This window comes from Osmerus mordax, chromosome 5 (genome assembly GCF_038355195.1).
Source record: "Osmerus mordax isolate fOsmMor3 chromosome 5, fOsmMor3.pri, whole genome shotgun sequence".
NCBI classification, from domain to species: domain Eukaryota; kingdom Metazoa; phylum Chordata; class Actinopteri; order Osmeriformes; family Osmeridae; genus Osmerus; species Osmerus mordax.
The window spans coordinates 7,643,305-7,666,604 of record NC_090054.1 but is presented as its reverse complement, the minus strand read 5'-3'; the positions used below and the strand labels follow the sequence as shown (position 1 = coordinate 7,666,604).

General features: G+C 41.3%; 1 protein-coding gene across 1 annotated transcript in view; it reads right to left on the bottom strand.

Moving 5' to 3' along the window:
- LOC136943695 (CUB and sushi domain-containing protein 1-like) overlaps window positions 1-23,300 on the bottom strand; it is a 402,237-nt gene that overhangs the window by 101,356 nt on the left and 277,581 nt on the right. Inside the window, 2 exon segments of the mRNA XM_067237118.1 lie at window positions 2,413-2,531; window positions 14,780-14,884. Of these exon segments, the coding sequence (XP_067093219.1) occupies window positions 2,413-2,531; window positions 14,780-14,884 (224 nt within the window).

Genomic DNA, 23,300 nt, shown 5'->3' with positions numbered 1-23,300 from the left:
CACAATGTGTGCTTCATGTTTTGGCTACTTGCAATGTTTTTGTGGCTATCTTGTTGTTATGATCAGTGACCTATGCACTTTGTAAAGCTCTCTCTTGGAAGTCGCTTTGGATAAAAGCATCTACTAAATGAATAAATGTAAATGTAAATAAGCGTTTGGTAAATATGTCATTTTGAGACAAAATGCGCTGGCTAGATGTAGCAGCATTATATCTACAAAGCACAATGAATCCACTTCTTCTTGACTATAAATCCCCTGACAATGAAACGTTACCGTTAGCATTGTGATTATACTGCTAGACAGCTACTGTGGTGTACCTGGCTTCGCTAAACAAATGATCCGGTATCAAGACTTGCTTGATGACTGCAGCTGGAATCGATCCTACGACCTTGCGTTTCAAAGGAGCATGCTTTATCCCAGTGAGCTATTCTCACTGCTGGCAAATGCTGTGTTCGGTCACTTTATAAAAAAAAGGAAGCTGTTTCTCCCGTGGCGAGCTTTGTCAGATTTGACCCAAGTATAAACAGCTGTATTTCAGTCATATTTTGACATATCAAGGTGATTGTGATAGGAAGATGATTAGATGACATGCTTGCGATGACATTTCCAAAGTTTCGTCTCCATACGGTAAACCGTCGCAGACAAGGCCTCACGTCCGCTATGGCGTGCTCTTTGTCAAAATCGTTGCGCGTAACTCAGGGAGTCAGGTGGCTGAGCGGTTAGGGAATTGGGTTAGTAATCAGAAGGTTGCTGGTTCGATTCCATAAATAGTCAGGAGACCGTTCCAAATCAGTGTGCCAAATTTCAAAACTTTTCACCAATCGCTATGCATAATAATAATAAAACTAACAAAAACAATAGGTGCCACAATGGCCCCTAATAACCTGGTTGCATAAGTGTGCACACCCTTAAACTAATACTTTTTGAGGTATAGCCCCTTTTGAGGTATAGCACCTTTTGATTTTATTACAGCACTCATTCCTTTTGGGTAGGATTCTATTAGCATGGCACATTTTGACTTTGCAATATTTGCCCACTCTTCTTTGCAAAAGCGCTCCAAATCAGTCAGATTGCGAGGACATCTCCTCTGCACAGCCCTCTTCAGATCAGAAATCAGAATCAGAATCAGAAAGGGATTTATTCGCCATGAAAGTTTGCACAGACAAGGAATTTGCTTTGGCAAATCACCCCACAGATGTTCAATTGGATTCAGGTCTGGGATCTAACTGGCCCATTTCAAAACGTTAATCTTCTTCTGGTGAAGCCATGCTTTTGTGGATTAGATGTGTGCTTTGGGTCGTGCTGAAAGTTGAACTTCATCTTCAGCTTTCTAACGGAAGCCTGAAGGTTTTGTGCCAAAATGTCCTGGTATTTGGAACTGTTCATAATTCCCTCCACCCTGACTAAGGCCCCGGTTCCTGCTGAAGAAAAACAGCCCCAAAGCATGATGCTGCCACCATGCTTCGCTGTGGGTATGGTGTTCTTTGGGTGATGTGCAGTGTTGTTTTTGCGCCAAACATACCCTTTGGAATTATGGCCAACAAGTTCAACCTTGGTTTCATCAGACCATAACACATTTTCCCACATGCTTTTGGTAGGCTTGATGTTGGTTTTTGCAAACTTCAGCCGGGCTTGGATGTTTTTCTTCTAAAGTAAAGGCTTCCGTCTTGCCACCCTACCCCTTAGCCCATTCATGTGAAGAATACAGGAGATTGTTGTCATATGTAGCACACAGACATTACTTGACAGAAATTCTTGCAACTCCTTTAATGTTGCTGTAGGCCTCTTGGAAGCCTCCCTGACCAGTTTTCTTCTCGTCTTTTCATCAGTTTTGGAGGGACGTCCAGTTCTTGGTAATGTCTCTGTTTGGGTTAGGGTTAGAGCCATATTTTGTCCAATTGATGATGACTGTCTTCACTGTGTTCCATGGTATATGTGATGCTTGGAAATTATTTTGTACCCTTCTCCTGACTGATATCTTTCAACAATGAGATCCCTCTGATGCTTTGAAAGCTCTCTGTGGACCATGGCTTTTGCTCTGAGATGCAACTCAGAAAATCTAACTGGCACAGATGACCTTTATTTGTCATTAATCAGAGTCACTTTGAATGAATGTTGTTCACGTTATAGGTCCCATTAAAGGTGGAAAAAGTTCTGACATGATTTATCTTTGTCAAATTTTTTACATCACAAAAACCTGGCATTTTAACAGGGGTGTGTAGACTTTTTATATCCATTGTATGTACCAGAATACACAATAATACACAAGGCCACTATATATAAGAAAAGTATTGACAAACAAATAAGATATAGAAACTGCAGGCAGACTGACAGATGAACATACAGTTAGTCAGACAGGCGAACAGACAGGCAGATGACAAAGAATGGACACAAAGACGGGGTGTGTCTCACCTGCAGTATGTATCCTGGCTCACAGCTGAAGGCCACCACCTCGTTCACCATGTACCTATCTCCTGTCTTTATCCCATTGGCTGGGACCATTGGCTCTGGACAGGTGGTCAGACCCACCGCTGGAGGCAGAAACAGAACTGGCATCAGAACTGGTATCAAAATGGCATCTTGCTGATGTAAACACTTTGTTGCACTCATACAGATAGATTCATTAGTAAACAATTTTGAATAGCCTCAATAATATAGACCCAAAGCACTGGACTCAACTCTGTCTAAACAAAGTTTGGAATCCATCCTTGAGTGAGAGCAAAGAACACAAATACGGTATAGCTTAGTGGGTTACACATGTTCTGCAAGGGGTATACGAGGGGTTTGTAGATTAATACAATCTAGTATTAACTAGCGCAGGACGGCCAAACGAGGCCAACAAACGAGGCTCCCCTGTGTGAAGTATAATGTACTGCTATAATGCTGTATTGACTGACTAGCTCAGCTAAAATAGCACCATTCAGAAACTAATGGCCAGTAGCAACTGTAAGCTGTTCAGCGATGGCATGGATTTTTTTAGGCTTTGTCTAGTCTTCGTTTTAGTCGCTGTTTTATAATGCATATCTCACAATTATTTATTTATTTTTTATCTGCTAAAGACAACAAAACTATATGAGAATATGCACTGATCCATGCTATGCAAGGATCAAGTAATTATGGTGTTTTGTGCCTTTCTTTAAACATCCTTCTGTGGGTTGAACATTTTCATTGCAGGGAACTGCCTGAGAACATGTTGCCATGACAACCATCAAAGTCAAGTTAAAGAAAGAAGATCCTTTATGCACATGTAATCCGGCAGGGGTCGCTGCACTGCAGTATGTGAATGAGTGTGAACAACAATCTCATTATCTATCCCCTCTATCAACAGCAAAGAACTGTGATGCCGACATATCACTCACTCTGCTAATCTATTAAATTAATCCAGGTAATACCACTAGCATTTGTGTTTGTGTGTAGGTTGTATATGACCTGGATGAAAAGAAATGGTGACCTACAAAGTGAACAACTGCGCGACCTGGCATGGTCAGAGCCCTGAGCGGCTTGTCTTTTACCAAACTTGCAGCAGATCACTTATGTTGATCAATATCACTTGTACATTCCTATTCCATCTGCCTGGCGCTCACATTGCACACAGCAGCCTTCCCAGTGTTTTTCTCCAAACCAGATCAATAGCTGGCCACCAGGCTGCATGGAACACCTATGCCGAGGGTGCAAATGCAACACAATCTTCTATGTCCAATCAGAGCTGGATCAGAGGGAATCAAGACTATGCTATGTCCAATCAGAGAGGGTCTGAGGGAGTCAACACTCTCCCTTGTACAATAAGAACTGGAGCTGTGGGACATCAACTTTCACCTGCCCAATCAGAGATGAAAGTGAGCGAGACAACCCTCTCTGAGGTCAGGGAGACAAGGGTTCACCCAAAACAGTGAGACCCATATTTCCCTCTGGGGGGTATTCGTCGTAGCTCCCTAAGCGGTTTAGCGAGCTAATTTTCAGGCTAAGATAAAAAACGCCCCTCTTTTTGGTTCGTGGAAGCAACTTTCGATAAATCACCATAGTAACATCAATTAGCACTAACCTGCTCCAGAGCAGGCTAACGTAAGTGTAGCTGGATAAGCTTGCCACACCCCCGGAAAATAACATGGCAGCTCCCTTTTTGAGAGACCCAGTTGACCAAGGAGCTATATTTTAGTTCGATTAGCTTTCCATACCAATAGAGTTCTTCGCGATTGCCAAGATCCTTTATTTCACACGGATGAGTTCTTGTTTGAGCGATATCGATTCAGCCGACTATTTGCAAGACCTTCTCGGGCCGTGCATTGCAAATATCACACGCCGCAGCAAGCTTTATGCTTTATTATGAGCTTATGCTGCTGTATGTGAATATGTAACGCTATGTTTTACAAAATGTCTTGTCTTATCTGTTGTGCCTGTGCTTTTTATATGTTTCACTGTGGGAGAGTGGGAAACGTCATATCGATTCCTTTTTATATCTTGACATGTGAAGAAATTGACAATAATGCTACTTGAAACTTTAACTGTGCTTCAGACTGCATAGCCTTGAGATTTTTTTGCGTCAGGTAGGCTATAGGCTACATTTTTATACAGTATAGGCGATGCAGAAAACATTGGCAAAGCCGCAGCATGCGTTGCTGTAAGAAAAGTGTACTTGGCGCTTAACCAGCTGATGAATCAATTCATCATATTCCCTGGCCATGTCCCAGTCAATGAAATCAAAGAGGGATTTACACATAGGCCTACATGCACATATATAGTAGGCCTACATGATATAAGCGCAGTATATCCTCATAATTGTCTATGAATTCGTATCAATTAGATACTCTTTGGCCTTGTTTTTATCTAGCCTTCTTATTCTGAAAGAGTTGAGATCATTATTTTCGCTAGCAAGATCTCATTCGATTATTAATTTCCATTAAGCCTATACCAGCAGGCACATTTAAAGAAATGTGATCTGATTGATTGGGGTAATGAGGCACTTAAGATGAGCCTATACATTTCCCCAAAACTTTCGCATTTAGCTTATTGGCAATTTTTTGCCAAGCTGCTTGTCTTGCTCTGGCAGCGGTGGCGGTGTTTGACTTAGCCATGATAATATATGCTTATTGTCTTATAGAGACTCATTATAATAGTTTGCTCGGATGGCGAGAATAGCCTATCACCGCTCTCTCTTTCGTATTTTCCGCCATCATACCGTTAGAAAATCACGGTTTTGGTGATCGACCTTTCCTGCCTTTTGAAGTAGGACGTGCACGTGCAATTTCCCTGATAAGTTTAGCCTGATTGAAATTAACCACATGATTTGGATGCGGATCAGCCGTTGACGAACCGATATTTGCTATTCTCACTCATCTCGCTAATGTTAACGGGCTAAAGGGACAATTGATTAACTTAGCTTCAACCCTTACGACGAACGGGGCCCTGGTCTCCAACTAAACCTGAAAGTGGAAACTTTCCTACGACCCTATTAAAACAACCAAATTTTTACCTACAACCTTACAAACAGCTCCAAAACAAAACAAAAAAACATGATTGGAGAGTGCAGAGAATCTCTTTCAACTCATCATTAACTACAGACCACATGTCATTTTGTCGAGTGCAATCATTGGTCTTCTTGTGACAGCCCTTCCAGTGATGTGTGACAGAAGAGAGTGAATGTGTGGATGTCTGTCCACACATGCAGGCAGTCAAGTCAACAAGCAGATCTGGAATGCATGTGGAATGTGTAAAAAATATCTATATATGGCTCTTACTTGATTCTGCTAACAGCTGGCACAAAAATAAAATAATATATATACAGTGAGGAAAATAAGTATTTGAACACCCTGCTATTTTGCAAGTTCTCCCACTTAGAAATCATGGAGGGGTCTGAAATTGTCATCGTAGGTGCATGTCCACTGTGAGAGACATAATCAAAAAAAAATATCCAGAAATCACAATGTATGATTTTTTTTACTATTTATTTGTATGATACAGCTGCAAATAAGTATTTGAACACCTGAGAAAGTCAATGTTAATATTTGGTACAGTAGCCTTTGTTTGCAATTACAGAGGTCAAACGTTTCCTGTAGTTTTTTACCAGGTTTGCACACACTGCAGGAGGGATTTTGGCCCACTCCTCCACACAGATCTTCTCTAGATCAGTCAGGTTTCCGGCCTGTCGCTGAGAAACACGGAGTTTGAGCTTCCTCCAAAGATTCTCTATTGGGTTTAGGTCTGGAGACTGGCTAGGCCACGCCAGAACCTTGATATGCTTCTTACAGAGCCACTCCATGGTTATCCTGGCTGTGTGCTTCGGGTCATTGCCATGTTGGAAGACCCAGCCTCGACCCATCTTTAATGCTCTAACTGAGGGAAGGAGGTTGTTCCCCAAAATCTCGCAATACATGGCCCCGGTCATCCTCTCCTTAATACAGTGCAGTCGCCCTGTCCCATGTGCAGAAAAACACCCCCAAAGCATGATGCTACCACCCCCATGCTTCACAGTAGGGATGGTGTTCTTGGGATGGTACTCATCATTCTTCTTCCTCCAAACACGTTTAGTGGAATTATGACCCCAAAGTTCTATTTTGGTCTCATCTGACCACATGACTTTCTCCCATGACTCCTCTGGATCATCCAAATGGTCATTGGCAAACTTAAGACGTGCCTGGACATGTGCTGGTTTAAGCAGGGGAACCTTCCGTGCCATGCATGATTTCAAACCATGACGTCTCAGTGTATTACCAACAGTAACCTTGGAAACTGTGGTCCCAGCTCTTTTCAGGTCATTGACCAGCTCCTCCCGTGTAGTTCTGGGCTGATATCTCACCTTTCTTAGGATCATTGAAACCCCACGAGGTGAGATCTTGCATGGAGCTTCATGTTTAGCTTCTTCCATTTTCTAATGATTGCTCCAACAGTGGACCTTTTCTCACCAAGCTGCTTGGCAATTTCCCCGTAGCCCTTTCCAGCCTTGTGGAGGTGTACAATTTTGTCTCTAGTGTCTTTGGACAGCTCTTTGGTCTTGGCCATGTTAGTAGTTGGATTCTTACTGATTGTATGGGGTGGACAGGTGGCTTTATGCAGCTAAAGACCTCAAACAGGTGCATCTAATTTAGGATAATAAATGTAGTGGAGGTGGACATTTTAAAGGCAGACTAACAGGTCTTTGAGGGTCAGAATTCTAGCTGATAGACAGGTGTTGAAATACTTATTTGCAGCTGTATCATACAAATAAATAGTTAAAAAATCATACATTGTGATTTCTGGATTCTTTTTTGTTGATTATATCTCTCACAGTGGACATGCACCTACGATGACAATTTCAGACCCCTCCATGATTTCTAAGTGGAAGAACTTGCAAAATAGCAGGGTGTTTTCCTGACTGTATATATATCACATGACCAACACTTATGGCTAAATGGGAATACATTAATATGCTATTGACTGGGCCAATCACAATTTTGTTGAATAAAGACAAATGTTCATGGGTAACAAAACAAGAGATTTACGAAATAACTACTTCAAATAATTCCATGTTCTTCTCTTACATTATTTTTGTGCCCATTTCCTGAGATAAACAAATGGCACTGTGCTTACAACTCCTACTTTTCTGCAGAATTTTACATCATGACAGAGCTGCAAGTGTTTAATGCATCCAAGAATATGGGGGGTTCAACACTTATCAAACGTGTGACATTCACAGATTGGCAGATATTCCCCTCACCGACCACCAGCGATCATAGTGTGCGAAAGAGACTGAGTACAGCTGACTCTGAGGAGGGATACTACCTCTGGCAAAGAGAGAGAGGAAGAAAGAGAGAGCATTATCTATCTACAGCTTAGATAAGGCTATGTTATGTGCACACCTAATGGCAGGGTGTTATAGGGAGGTTCATATTCCTTTCTCGGGACTAACTTTTAAATATAACACTTTAGTGGCGCTGCGGCCTTGCACATGGTGGTGATGGAAAGGGGAGTGGGACTACGCCCTGTGTCCTGATTGGGGCCCAGGTAATCAAGGGGAGGTGTTTAGCCTTTTTGAACTCTCGGATGGCGGAAAGATGGGGGAACCTGAGAGTTTGTTGTGATTGGACATAACCATCAATGCCGACCGGTTGTCTCCTAGGTTTCTGTTTCCCCTCTGCGTTGTTTCCCCATTGCTGCCTGTTCCCCTTTTCTTTTGTGTGACGCCGTGCTTAATTTAACTGTCAAACTGATTGAATACACCAACCGCGAACGAGCTGTTTGCCGCACGGAACGGCGGCTTGAGCTGTCCCGAAAACCGGGGTGGGAGTCTACCTGGCGGGGTGAGTGTTCCTGCTTCTCCTTCCCAGTTTTCACCTGACGGGGCCCGCCGCTGTTAGCCCTAGCATCAGTGACAGTCTACTACTGTCCCCCTAGACAACGACGACCATAACAGGTATGATGAAGCCCCCATATGACAGACAAGACACTTTAATAGGAATTGTCGCACAGAACTTTAGAGGAAAAAATGTGTTCTGATTGCTGGGGTTGATAGGCCACCAGTTACTCAAGACTTTCCCACCTGCATGATGGAAAGAGAGAGGGAGAAAGAGACAAAATAGGGGGACCATGAAGAGAGGTAGAGATAGCAGCAGAGTAATAGGGGCTGTTAGGTCTGAGGTAAGGAAGGGGGGTCTACAGCAGACTGTCTTACTGCCTACAGACCTGCAATAGTGTGAATACACAACCAGAAGAGGCCAGCATTCAACACAAACTATCTTGATGTTATCACACACTCGGACACACTCACAGGCACAGGCAGTCGCTCACTCACTCACTCACTCACTGACTTTATCCCCTTCTGACTAAATATGATCTCATAGCCACCTCCCACTAGCACTAGACTCAGTTGTCAAGGCAGGGGACTTTGTCATCCTATTTCCAGTGTCTTTATTTTGGGTTAAAATCATTTCTGTGGAGGTGCACTTGTCACCTGAGGCTCTGTGTTGGTGTCAGAGGGAGAGGAGGGAAGTGTAGGAGGGGAGGCAGCAGCTTCACACATTGCGGCTACTCAAATTACATCACATATTTGTGACAACTGATAATGATTCTTACTATTTCTAAAACATAATGATGAAAATTATAATAATATTATAATAATATATTGCAGCAAACACAATGTGTAAATGTGAATGGGAGGGAAAGAGAGAGAGATGTTTCCACATGATTCAAATGCATGTTTGTTGCATGTTTTGGACGTTACCAGGCTTCTACAGAGCTAGATAACGACCCATTTATTTGAATCAGGTGTGTTGGAGCAGGGAAACCTCATGCAGGACAGGTGGTACTTGAGTAAGTAAGTAAGTAAGTAAGTAAGTAAGTAAGTAAGTAAGTAAGTAAGTAAGTAAGTAAGTAAGTAAGTAAGTAAGTAAGTAAGTAAGTAAGTAAGTAAGTAAGTAAGTAAGTAAGTAAGTAAGTAAGTAAGTAAGTAAGTAAGTAAGTAAGTAAGTAAGTAAGTAAGTAAGTAAGTAAGTAAGTAAGTAAGTAAGTAAGTAAGTAAGTAAGTAAGTAAGTAAGTAAGTAAGTAAGTAAGTAAGTAAGTAAGTAAGTAAGTAAGTAAGTAAGTAAGTAAGTAAGTAAGTAAGTAAGTAAGTAAGTAAGTAAGTAAGTAAGTAAGTAAGTAAGTAAGTAAGTAAGTAAGTAAGTAAGTAAGTAAGTAAGTAAGTAAGTAAGTAAGTAAGTAAGTAAGTAAGTAAGTAAGTAAGTAAGTAAGTAAGTAAGTAAGTAAGTAAGTAAGTAAGTAAGTAAGTAAGTAAGTAAGTAAGTAAGTAAGTAAGTAAGTAAGTAAGTAAGTAAGTAAGTAAGTAAGTAAGTAAGTAAGTAAGTAAGTAAGTAAGTAAGTAAGTAAGTAAGACTTTATTTATATAGTCAGATGGCTGAGCGGTGAGGGAGTCGGGCTAGTAATCAGAAGGTTGCCAGTTCGATTCCCGGCTGTGCAAAATGACGTTGTGTCCTTGGGCAAGGCACTTCACCCTACTTGCCTCGGGGGAATGTCCCTGTACAGGGGAAATGACTAAATGTAAATGTATATAGCACATTTCATACAAGAATTGTAGCTCAAGGTGCTTTACATAAAATCAATAAAAACAATAATACAAGTGATAAACAATTCAAACAAAAATAAAAATCCCAATAAGATCTCTGTTCAAGAGAGAAAACAACTTTAAAAAGTAGGAAAAGCCTTTTGAGATAAGATTACTTAAATGCTTTGGTAAAAAGGTAGGTTTTAAGCTGTCTTTTAAAAATGTCTAGAGTGTTTGCTTCCCTAATATTTATGGATAATTTGTTCCATAGTTTTGGGGCGTAAATGACAAAGGCTGAATCACCAATCTTCTTATGACTGCTTCTGGTGACCTCTAATAGGCCTGCATTTGATGATTGCAGTGTTCTAGCTGGTGTGTAGTTTATAAAGGAGTTAGCAATGTAGCTAGGTCCTTGTCCGTGTAGAGCTTTGTATGTGAGGAAAAGGACCTTAAAGTCAATTCTGAAGGTAACAGGGAGCCAGTGTAAAGTAGCTAGGACAGGACTAATGTGTTCTCTCCTTTTAGTTTTGGTTAATAATATAGCTGCAGAATTTTGAATGAGCTGTAGTCTTTCAGTGGTTTTCTTGGGAAGACCAGTGAAAAGTGCGTTACAGTAGTCCAGCCGGCTGGATATAAAAGCATGAATTAACTTCTCTGCATCATTTTGGTTTATGAATGGTCGTACCTTTGCTATATTCCTCAGGTGAAAGAAAGCTGTTTTGGTCACTTTATTAATGTGAGAGTTGAAATTCTAATCTGAGTCCAGGATTACACCGAGACTCGTCACCTCTGGTTTAAGACAGGGGGTTAAGCCTCCAAGATTCTTAATAAGCATCTCTCTTTTGGATTTGGGGCCACACAGTAGGACTTCGGTTTTGTCTTCATTTAATTTAAGAAAGTTATCATTCATCCATTTGTTTATTGCCAACAGGCAGTTGGTAATGGAATTGATGGCCGTTGCATCGTTGGGTTGAGTGGATATATATAGTTGTGTGTCATCCGCATAGCTATGGAAATCTATGTTATAAAACTATCTTTTCCAGTACTTTACTAATAAATGGAAGGTTTGATATTGGTCTGTAATTTGCAAGTAGACTGTTATCCAATTTGGGTTTCTTTAATAGGGGCTTTACAACAGCTGTTTTGAAGGCATCTGGGAAGACGCCAGTTCTAAGGGATGTGTTTATAATCTCTAGCACCGGACCTGAGACACTATCAAACACTCGCTTAAAGAATGTTGTGGGTATAGGATCAATATCTGAGGTTGTGGAGTTAGATTCGCTGACAATTTTGGAAAGTTCACTAAGTGTGATACAGGTAAATGTGCTCATGGTTATGTTGCAGAATCTACTGATGTCAGTTTCGACCCCACTATTAATAATACTCGCTCTGATCAAAGTTATTTTGTTCTTGAAGAACAAAGCAAGCTCTTCACATTTAACTGCTGAGGATGGAGGTGGGGCAGGGACAGTGTTTAGCAGCTGGTCAATGGTGGAGAAAAGAACTCTGGAATTTCTGGCATTTTCTGTAATAATGTTGGAGAAATATTCTCTCCTTGCTAGACGGATGGTTTTGTTATAGGTGGTTAGTGTATCTTTGTAGATATTGTAGTGGATAGTGATCTTTGTTTTCCTCCATTTTCTCTCTGCTGCACGGCATTTTCTTTTCGTTTCACTAACATTTTTATTTCTCAGCCATGGGGAGGTTCTGCTTGTGCACTTCTTTTTGGTTTTCAGTGGTGCAACAGAGTCTAACACAGATAATAGTGCATCATTGAGGTTCTCTACCATTTCATTCAGAGAGCAATCATGGTTAGTCGGCTCATATAGAGCAAATTGTTCAGAAAATGTCATCATAGCTGTATCGTCTAAATATCTTCTATGGACTAAGAATTCTTTTTTGTTTTTGGTAGGATAATTTCCACATTAAAAAGTATATAATGATGGTCTGAGAGGGGTAGATCAGTTATTGAAATATTATTGATATTTACTCCAGTTGTTATCACTAGATCTAGTGTGTGCCGGTGTGTTGGGTCTGTTATGTGTTGAGTTAGATTGAAACTGTCAAGGAGATTTAAGAGCTCAATAGTTCTTGGGTCTGCTTTTTTATTTACTTGGATATTTAAGTCTCCGTTTAAATCTACTTTGTCATATCTAGTGACACATAGTGATAATAGTTCAGAGAATTCTTGTATGAATATTGGCGAGTGCTTGGGTGGCCGATATATAATAACAAAAAGTATTGATTCGGTTTTGAGCTCTATAGCAAGATATTCATATGATGTGAATTCACCTAGCTCAGTGATTTTGAACAATAGCTGCGACTCCTCCACCTTTTTTTTATGTCCTTGAAACTTGGTGAAAGCTGTAATCAGGCGGACACGCTTCTATCAAAGTTGCAGTTGCCGTGTCATTGTTTAGCCAGGTTTCTGTTAGACAGATGCAGTCTAAGTTGTTTTCTTTGACCAGATCATTAACTAGAAATGTTTTGTTATTTAGTGATCTAACATTTAGAAGGGCCAGTTTAATCTGTGGGGTATTAACAGATAAAACAGGGGTAGATAAATCTGTTGGAAGAATATGGATAGTTCTGTGACTTCTAACACTAGTTTCAGGTTTGTAACCATGCATTTTACCATGCCATTTTCTGTTTGTGATGATGACCGGTATGTCCAATGAAATAGCATGGTGGCTGTCCTAGCGTAGCTTTTCTTTGGGAAAGTCTCTGTCACTGAGTTGTTCCATCACAAGGGAATTCATCCGGGGGGTGCAGATCTGTGCAGGGCCCATGTGCTTGCAGGAGGCTGTTTGAATGTTCTGTTCTGTTCCATGGGAGGTTGTTTGGGATGCGTCAGTCAGCTTAGACACAACAGGGATAGGGAAAGCTTGATTTGTGGTCAGGAGCACGTGATTGATGTTTGCTGTTACTAGTCGAGATCCTCTACGGTTTGGGTGGAGTCCGTCAGCTTGAAAACTGTCTGGACAGTTCCAGAACACATTGAAGTTATCGATAAATCTCAGTTTGTGTGTCAGACAGACAGATGCCAACCATGTGTTGAAAGATAGTAGTTGACTGAAGGCTTCTTTTCCTCTGCGAAAGCATGCAATCGGTCCACTGATGAATACATCTTGATATCTGTTAAGTGTGTTCAGTAGCTGGGTGAAATGTTTTTTAAGTATCTCAGTGCCAGTTTTCTTGTGTAGGATATCAAACGAGCCAGTGTGGATGATAATCTTAGGGTTGTTTGGTTTATTGTTGAGGATTGTTTGTACCTCTGAGGACAGTTCCTCGACAGATGTGTTGCTAAGACAAATATTTTCTGTCTTTGCCAGTTTAACATGTGCTGTCATGGCATCTCCAATCAAGATAGTGGCCATATGTGGTGTTGTGTTTGCATTTCTAACGTTTGCCTTATCAGTAGCTGCGGGGCCAGTTCTTATCTTATTTGGATTAGCAATGATAGGACCTTGTGCTAGACCAAGGTTAGACACTGCGTCAGTGCTAGCAGTAGATTCTATAGTGCTAGCAGTGTTGGCTCCTCTAAGTGTTGATGGGCTGTGGGTAGTCTTAGCATACCTTGGATCTTGATAATCCTGTGATATTGTTGTCTGATTAGGCTTGATAGGGGGTCGAACAGCGCCCCGAGTGGTCCGATAGGGGCTTGGAGTGAAATGGGGGACTCCCGGTCGCAGCAGACGATGATGTGTTGGATTTGCATGTGTGTAGTAGCTACCATCATGGTGTGTCGGCGATCTGGGCCCTTCATGTTTGTTAGCTGCGTGGCTAGCACTCCTGTGCCTCTTCGCCTTGGATTCCACACACAAGGGAGAGAAAGTTCCCAGTGGTTCGAAACTGTTTCTGAGTGTGACAGGAGGAGAGGTGATGCGGGAAGAGTTTCTGCCTCGCTTTTTTTGCTGTTTATCCTTGGTGACAGTCCCATCTCTGATGAAGGTAGAAGCGGCGCTAGGCCTCTTTGGTTTAGCGCCGAGAGCAGGCCATGACTCATCCAGTCCTACGGTGGAGAGAAAGCTGGTTCCAAGGGTGGCTCATTGGCAGGTAGCTTAGCCTCCGGGCTAGGTAGCATGGAATCTATGAAGTCTTCGGTCTCTCTGATATCTAAGAGGGTTCTGACTCTTAGCTCCAGTTCGACTATCCTCTGAGTAAGTTGTTTGCAGTCATTACAAGCCATAGTTCTACAGGGAACAAGCTTTAGTTTGCTTGCCTGTGGTCAGTCTTGGAGGGCAGCCTAAAATACTTCTGTTCTCCTTGGGCTTCAGTCCTCTCAGGTTGTTCCTTTTTGTAGTATTTGATTTTGAGTAATATCTTCAAAAACTATCCAAATGATTGAAACTTCAGAGCATTTCTCCGTGAATAACTAGACAATACGATAGAAGCCAAGCAGGGAAGCAAGCAGGGAAGGTCAGGGGGAGGAGAGGGAAAGAAAATGCGACTGCCTTTGTTGAGAGCGTACAAGAGGAGTTTGAGAACAGTTTTGAGAACCACTGAGATAGAGCATATGAGCTCAATTACATGTAGTTGCAAGACATAAAAAATGTTCTTGGGTTGAGACAGTAGATGACAAGGTTAGTCTTGCTCGTCACTCTGGTCCCCTGCACGGATTCCTTTTGCACAGCCGGGGACACATTACTCATGCACTCTACTGCTATAAACCAGCTCATGTAGATGGAGTCTGAGATGAGACTGTGATGTAGGACTCTATATGTCTCTGGATGATGTGAACACCTCAGGTTTGTGGCTTTACTCACTTTTATATTCCAGGTGGAAGCCAGCCGCCACTACGCTGATGTCACTTTGGAAGTGCAAGTAGAGCTGATTTGATGTGCTGTTCAATAGGGCAGGGGCTGTTGTACCTGAGACACACCAAAAACACGCACACAACAATACCTTTAAATGTTTAAAGACCCTAACCCAGTTTGGGAAGGTAATTCTTAAATCAAGCAAACTATCTTACAGTGTGGGGAGATCATTTTACTTAGTTGAATTTCTTACATTGACAACAAAACAAAAGATAAACAAGTATTAAGTTCACCAAAAGTTGAAAACAAAAGACCTTTTCTCTGCTAATTGTTTCACCTCAAAAGTTAGTAACAGTACAACTTTACAGAACAGTAAAACCTCTTTCTTTCTTAAAAGTAGCAATAATTAGGATTCCTCCATCAGGAGGAACCCTATTGTAATTGTTGGTATTATTAGGGTTCCTCCGGTAGGAGGGAACCTATTGTTTTTGTTAGTATTCTATTGTTATTAGGGTTCCTCCGGTAGGAGGGAACCTATTGTTTTTGTTAGTATTCTTATTAGGGTTCCTCCGGTAGGAGGGAACTTATTGTTTTTGTTAGTATTCTTATTAGGGTTCCTCCGGTAGGAGGGAACCTATTGTTTTTGTTAGTATTCTTATTCATTTATTTTTGTTTCTCCTTGCGCCCCAATATCGAAAAAAGTCCCTGGTAATACATTTTCTAATTTGGCACATTGATACTACATCCAAGTGGGTACCCCCACACCAAATATGGGCCACATCGGACCATAGGGGGCGCCACAGGCCACGCCCCAAAAGTCCAAGTTTCAAAGTGATGGCATTTCCAACCCATTGCTCCAATTCTTCTGAAACTTGGTGTGCATGCCTCATGAACTCATAAGGTCCGCCATGATGGATTTTCCTGTACAGTGATAATTTAGGAAAACCTTAAAAATTCCTCTTTTCTTGAACCAAAGCTCTAATTGACTTGAAATTTTGTACAGATATGTATCATTGACATATTAAAAAAAAGTTACTTAAGACAATTGAATCAAATACAAAATGGCTGAAAGGGGTGTATTTATGTAAATGTCCACATTGCCTCAATATGTTTGTGTCACTAAATCAAATGTATTTTTGAAGGATGGTTCAAACCTAATAGGCTTTAAGGTGACACGCCCCTGAAGTACCATGCACAGTTTCACCTTGATATGTCAAAATATGACTGAATTACAGCTGTTTGAACTTGGACCAAATCTGACAATGCTCGCCATTGGAGAAACTGCTTTTTTTTTATTATGCAGTTACTGAACTTTGTGTTATCCATGTCTGGGAATGGCTCAATTGGCTAAGATGTTTTGCTGGTAAGCAAAGGGTTGTAGGTTCAAAACCAGACAAAGGCATAGTTTTTAGTTTTTATTCTGACAAAACGTTTTCTAGTCTTCCGATCAATCCTCCGGTTGTAAAACATAGCAATGCGTGTTTATTTGAGCCCATCACAACACTCCGATCATCTGTTTAGCGAGACTGTGTAAACCACTGCAAAACAAGCTAGGTTCACCACAGTAGCGAGCTACTTGTAGTCTATGCATGGTAGAGATAACTCTGCCAGGAAATATGAAGGGTATACCTTGCTCCAAAGCAGACTTTTTATTCAATTGTATAAAGTATGTTCATTGTTTAAAGTAGCCTATATGTTGACAAGCCTCTATATTACCTCTCCTTCTGGCTTCTCCAATATTATAGGTGCAATATACTGTCCCCATGGGTGTATCCAGGTCCACTGGAAGACTCAGGGGATGACTGTCTGGTGCCCCCATGGTTGAAAAAGCGTTTCTAAAATGCTCTCTAGAGTGGCAAAAATGAGACCAAGTGCCCTACTGTCTGCCATTCACATTGTGAAATATGCTTGAGTGCCCAGGGTGCCCCATAACGCAATAAATGATAGTGTGCCCTCTATAAATTTCAAAACATGTCTTAATGAGTTCCTTTATATTAGAGAAACTTTATAGTAGAGAGATGCAGTACCCTATAAGGTGCCCTTACAATGGTCTATATTTGACTGTTCCCGTGCCCTTACTTACAATGGAAAAGGGTGCTGTTATGAAGTGCCCTTTATGCTACCCCTACATGACAGTGTCCCAAATGGTGCCCTTTCTAAAGAAGACCATTAGATGCTGTGCCCAACAGTGTCCCCTACAATGTGCCCACTAGGACATGCTTTCCCAAAGTGAGGCTGTGACGACACTTGGGGTGTCGTCCCATTCCCATTGTTACACTGGTGAGAGCCCATGTTGTGCAGTAGCAGCCCTTTTAATTGTTCTGCCCCTGCCCTTCAAACAGCCACAGTTTGCCACTGTCCAAGCCCCCTCTGGATCTGTGGAGGCATACTATGTTAATTGGAAATATGGAAATATGGGGCAGCTGTCCATACACTGTCAGCCAGAATAGTAATCATTGGATTTGGATTAAATATGCACGTGTAATATAATAATTATATATTCTTAGTCATGCTGAGCAATTTTAACTGCCAAGCAAAGTGTGCTACAGTTTGGGTCACCTTCTGATCTGAAAGTTTGTGCTGGATCTGTGCAATCATACTTATTTCAGTGAATCCCCATTTTAGTCATGGTTATCTTTCCCTTTTATCTTAAAGCTCAGCACTTAGCCTATCAGTTAATAAATGTGTGTGGCAAAGATATTTTGAAGTAGGCTAATTTATTAATTTTGTTCAAGATGTGAAGACAAAAACATTATTAGCCCACATCAAGTGCCATGGCCTTCTTCAGTGTTTTGAATTTTATCCTACAATTTTCAATTGCTGCCACGTTCTTTTTTGGGCTATTATTCTCAATCTCCTGTTGAGAATATTGGCCATAGGCTACTGTCAGAACGGTTTCAGACAGTTCATCAAATTACGCAAATTATCAGTAGGCCTAACTGTATATAGTTATGATTAAAAAAATTACGCTGCTGAAAATAACGCCCCTCTGCTGGTTTACGCTTTGCTTTTTGCGACATAACTCCTCTTTTCGACGATCGCCTGATCTGGGCAGCACAGTCTAAATTTATTGAGGTCTAGCTTGAATTAGCGTTGCCTCTTAGTGGAACGGAACGTTAGTGGAACGGCTTGAGGCTTAAATCTAAATTGACGTTTACCCAAGTGAGACTTATTCGTGTAAGCGCGACTTGCGTTAGCGACGTTGATGGAACACCCCCCAGGACACATCGCCACTGATGCTAGGCATGATTTGAAATTCCCTTCCAAACAACCTTTTTAAAACACTACGAGTAAGCTATTCTTTACAGCAGCAACCCAGTCATCCCGTTGTCCCGTTTTAATAGGAAATGTACGTATCTTGAATGTAGACAACTTTTTCTTCCCCAATCTCAACGAACAGCCGAACACAGCAACAGGATTGACATTGTTTAAAAAAATTACCACAGTAACATTTTCACTTCTTTTTCTTCTAAACTCGCAGAATTCCATCAAAACAATCATACGAGCGTCTGAAAAAGGAGATAATTATTGAAGTAAAGCAGTTTTTTTATTATCTTTTAACTAGTGGTGGGCATATATATTTTTTTTTAATCTAGATTAATCTCACTGTTATCTTGGCGTTAATATAGATTAATCTAGATTAAAATGGCTCATTTGAATTCCGCCGAAGGCATTCAGAATGTGTGCTACCCAAATAATGACTAAAAGTAAGTCTTTGAGAATGGGTTTCTCAAGCCAGGTGGCGCATTAGACCAGGAGCTCATCTCCTGTTTCCAAAATGCATCACAAACTGCTTGAGAAAGCTGTTCTACTATGATAATTGCTGATGAAAATAAATGATGTTCAATAAGATGTACTTGTGTTTATTAACTGTTTATTAGATTAGTTAGCTTGGCTGATAGAGCTGTGCTGACGGGCTTGCCTCGGTTGCACTCAAACATCGTAGTTTGACGACGACTCTTCCCCTGCGCTACATCAGTGCTTGGCCCGGCATCTTCCGCATTAGCTAAGGGATGCTTTGCGTTTCGGTGGTATTTGAGACTGGAAGAACTCCTACAGTAAACTAATTCTGCATAGCACAAGGTGCAAACAACCTTAGTCTTGTCGAGGTTCCATTGGGAAGCTTCTTAAAAATACATTTTCCCTGAAGCAAACCAGGCGGCTTCATAGCTGCATCCATGTTAGCACGTCACGTTTGATGTGATAATTTCATACACAAGGCATACACACAGGTTTGAAGACTCGTTCTCGCCCCCTACAGTGCAATTCGGTTAGGTATACATCCGCGCTAAAATATCAAGGTGAAAGTCATCATAGCTTGGGTAGTATAGACCCAGCTCCCAACCCAACTTTGAGAATAGATTAACGGCGATATTTTTTTATCGCCGATAAGAGTCGCAGCGCGTTAACGCCGATAACGGCCCACCACTACTTTTAACATTTACATCAACGGCCTTGTTTGTGTTTTTGTTCAATACCGCAAACTTCATGTCCTCAACAGTAGGTGGCGCATCACCTTTTTCAACCCTAACTCATTGGAGAAACATCTTATTTTCTGATACAAAAACTGAACAGTCAAATGTCTAAGTCTGTGAATGGCTTAGTAGGATGAGACGCATTGCTGATGTTCAAAGGGTGGTGGGTTTTTATCCAGTCAGAGGTATAAACATATATTATTTTTATTCTGACATAAATTACAGTTTCAAGTCTTATGGTTAATCCCAGTGTAACTATCTTTTATGTTAATCTTACAACATTTTGCCATTTTGAAGGAGGAATCCACCATTGCTGCTTGCAGCTATATTTACAAAGTGTTATTAAAGTTAAAATAATGTATTAATATTTAATTAGGGTTTGTTGAGTAAAATATACTGGCTTTTACGGGATAACGTTTAGTATTTTTGCAGTACCATCAGTGCAGAGGTTGAGAAGCAGGCCAGTGCACAATATGAATGTATGAGCTGTAAGAATTATAAGCCCATTATCCTGATTAACTGCTGACTGACTGGCTGACTGAGTAACTGGTTGGCTGCCTTAGGGTTCCTGTCCCTCATGAAAGACTCTCCTTTCCAAAGGTCGACAACATTGAAGAATTAGATAGAAAAAAAGAAAAAGTTGAAATAAAAAACTACTTTGAGGGTTTGATAGAGTCATTGAAGTTCTTCCTTCTTGTGAGAAGAGAGGAATACAAAGAAGACCTGTGTAATATCAAATGGAGCCAAGGTCATCTTACCTTTGAGTGTGTGTGCGCATGTGTGTCTTATAGTGAGGCTGATGAACAGTCAATAAAGAGTAAATCATAATTGGCTCTCACAATCGTAAAATTAATTTACACAAAACCATAATATAGACAGACACATTAAATTACATTTAACAGACACTCTTATCCAGAGCGACTTAGAGTAAGTACTGGGACATTCCCCCGGGGCAAGTAGGGTGAAGTGCCTTGCCCGGGGACACAACTTAATTTTTCACAGCCAGAATCGAACCAGCAACCTTCTGATTGGTAGCCCGATTCCCTAACCGCTCCCCCCACAGACATTCACTGCACATACCAACACATGAACTTCCTTGGACAGCTATATATTTAATCTGACCAGGTTAGCCTACTGATAGCCTGTATGGTGAGATGGATGCCTGTGTTTAAGTGCATCAGTCTCTTGCAGAAGTAAAGGCATGCCATGCCAGTCTAACATGGTCTCAGTGCATTATGCTGATGAGTGCTCTCAGTAAATGCTTCGTTACGCTTCAGGGACTTGACTAATAATTTTTTGATGAAATTTGACAGCTCCACAGCACCTCATACCAAACACACACACACACACACAAAAGCCTACCCCTTTCATTAACCGGAACACATACTCAGATGGATTGAATCAGGGATATTTAGAGGTCTACATTTCATTAGGATTCTGTAGCGTGTGTTGATTGGGGACATTGTTCAAGTGACTCCGGAGAGACACAGGAAGCAGAAAAATAGTTTTGTCTCTCAGTGCACTATAGTCAGATTCCAGTATGTTAGAGATGGAAATGCTTAATGGAACATATGATATTAACAATGGAATGATAAATGAAAGAGAACCCCCCCACACACACACACCATGCGGCTGGTTTTGAACTACAGCTAAAGGTAAAACAATGGAAAATAGCAGTGATTGGATGTGTTCAACTGTGCTTGGTGAAGACAAACTACAGTAAAACAGGAAAATCAGAAGAAAGAAAGAGACACAAAGAGAGGGAGCAGACAGAGTTCAGATAGTTTTGATTATGAGAATTATCCTAATTGATTTGCAACAAAGAGAGCAAAAAAAAAGTTGATTAGAATGGGAGAGAGTTGAGAGGAAAGAGAGACAATGAGACAAAAGGAGAGATGAGAGGAGGGGGACAGTAAAGCAAAGAAAAGAGAGAAGAAGAAAGGTGAGGAAGAGGTAGAGGAAGAGACCTGCATCTAAATGTTGCAGCAATGTTGGCTTGTGTGCCCCCCCAACTCCCCACCTATTTTTGACAGGCATCACTGTAGCTGACAGGTGACTCCCTACTGAGCTCACAAAACAGGGGTAGACAGAGAGAGAAGAAGTAGAAGAGACTGCCAGTGTCAGATGTTCCTGGTGTGTGCTGGTGGCCTGCCAGTGCTTCAGTCACTCTCAGCTCCCTGGCTCTTTGACCTTTAGAATACTTTATTGCAGGCGCGTGGGAAGGTGTTGCCAGGGGCGTGAACGTAGGAGCCACCTCTGGGACACATGAAAGGTTAACGCTGCACTTAGATCCCACTGGCCTGGAGGACACTCTACTGTAGCTTTCCCAAGTGTAATGCAGCCTGAAGGAGACTGGTGTCCTTACCTTAGCCTGCCCTAGCCTGTTGTAGCTTAGCATAGTCTAGAAGAGACTGTTTTCCTTTACTGTTGGTATACTCATTCATTCAGTTTAAAATGATATTCTTTGTTCAAGAAACTCCTTGCCATCAGTCCTTAGGTAGATGTGGTAGGATAATCGCCTTAAGTGCGGTAGAGACACATGATGCCTGCATTAGGCTACTTTTTAAATTTAGACCAGTGTTTCTCAACATGTGGGTCGTGGAGAGGGTGTCGGACGTGTGCTTCGCTTCCGTAAAAAAATATTTAATTTACCGAACTTCTGACGGTGTGCTTTTATTTTGAAAGGTGCTAAAGTCTTACGCCTGGGACACGACGAATGGCGCGATGCTGTTCACACTAGACACGCATTTCTCCACGCCGGTCACCAAGCCTTTCACCTTCTCTGAGCTTTCCTTTTTCACATGTAAAGTTGACATGGTACATAAACATGGCATAGGCTATATTTAGGCAACTTGTTACATTTACATTTAGTCATTTAGCAGACACTTTATCCAAAGCAACTTCCAAGAGAGAGCTTTACAAAAGTGCATAGGTCACTGATCATAACAACGAGATAGCCCCAAAACATTGCGGGTAGCCAAACATGAAGCATACATTGTGAAAAGCAAATAAGTGCCAATGGGAAGAACCATAATAGCATGTAGTTAAACAAGTTACAAATTAAACAACAGGAACCTTTTTTTTGCTCCAACTACCGTCGCAACAGCAGCCCCAACAGCATCCCAGCATTGGTCCTTCTCTACGTTGTCCTTGTAAAATTGGTGCTGGGGGTCATACAATTCCCTGTGCTTTTCAACTTCGAGAATTAATTTGATGTCGTCCATCTCCTCGAATTTCTCGCTGATTTTCAAAATCGACTTGGGGGGCTCTCTCGATGTCTGAATCTGCACGTGTGTGTGTTGTGTGCAACGCGTACCAACTAGTTTCTTACGTTACGGCCGTTCGTTACCAACATTGTGTAGTTAGGTTTTATATAGGGTGAATACTAGTAAAGTACGTAGGCCTCCAAAGTAATATAAAAAAAATAATAAAGTCTACAACTTTACAAATGTTCACCGTAGTCTACAATTAATGTCGTAAAATGTTTTTTTTATTCAAATATATGAACTAATATGGTGTATTTTATTATCCTGCAGCTGAATTCGCAAGCGTCTCTCGAAAAAATTCGACCAGCTGCTGAAAAAATTCGAGGTAGCAGGCAATCACGGCGCTTTGCGGCCAGTGTGTCCCAGGCTTCACGCCTTCACAAGAGATAGCAGTCTCGAGTAGTGATGTGTCGTTCGTGAACGATTCGTTCATTTTGAACGAATCCTTACAAGGACTCGGGAGTAACGAGTCCTCTCAAAGAGTGATTCGTTCATCATAGGCTCGTCCAAGTAAACAGAAATGATTCGTTCATTTCCCGACTCGGTCTTTCTACGAGTCTTTGGATCATTTTTCACGTGACCTGCATAGGCTCTGTAGTGGTAGCTAGAGGAAACGAACGATTCGTTCATTTCCCGACTCGGTCTTTCTACGAGTCTTTGGATCCTTTTTTCACGTGACCCGCATTGTATTTTTTAGTAGAGGAAACAGTTTCCTCATTCCCTTTCGCGTGGCCGCTGTTTTAGTAAGACGTGAATGATATTCGCTCAAGTCATCATACTGACTGGTTT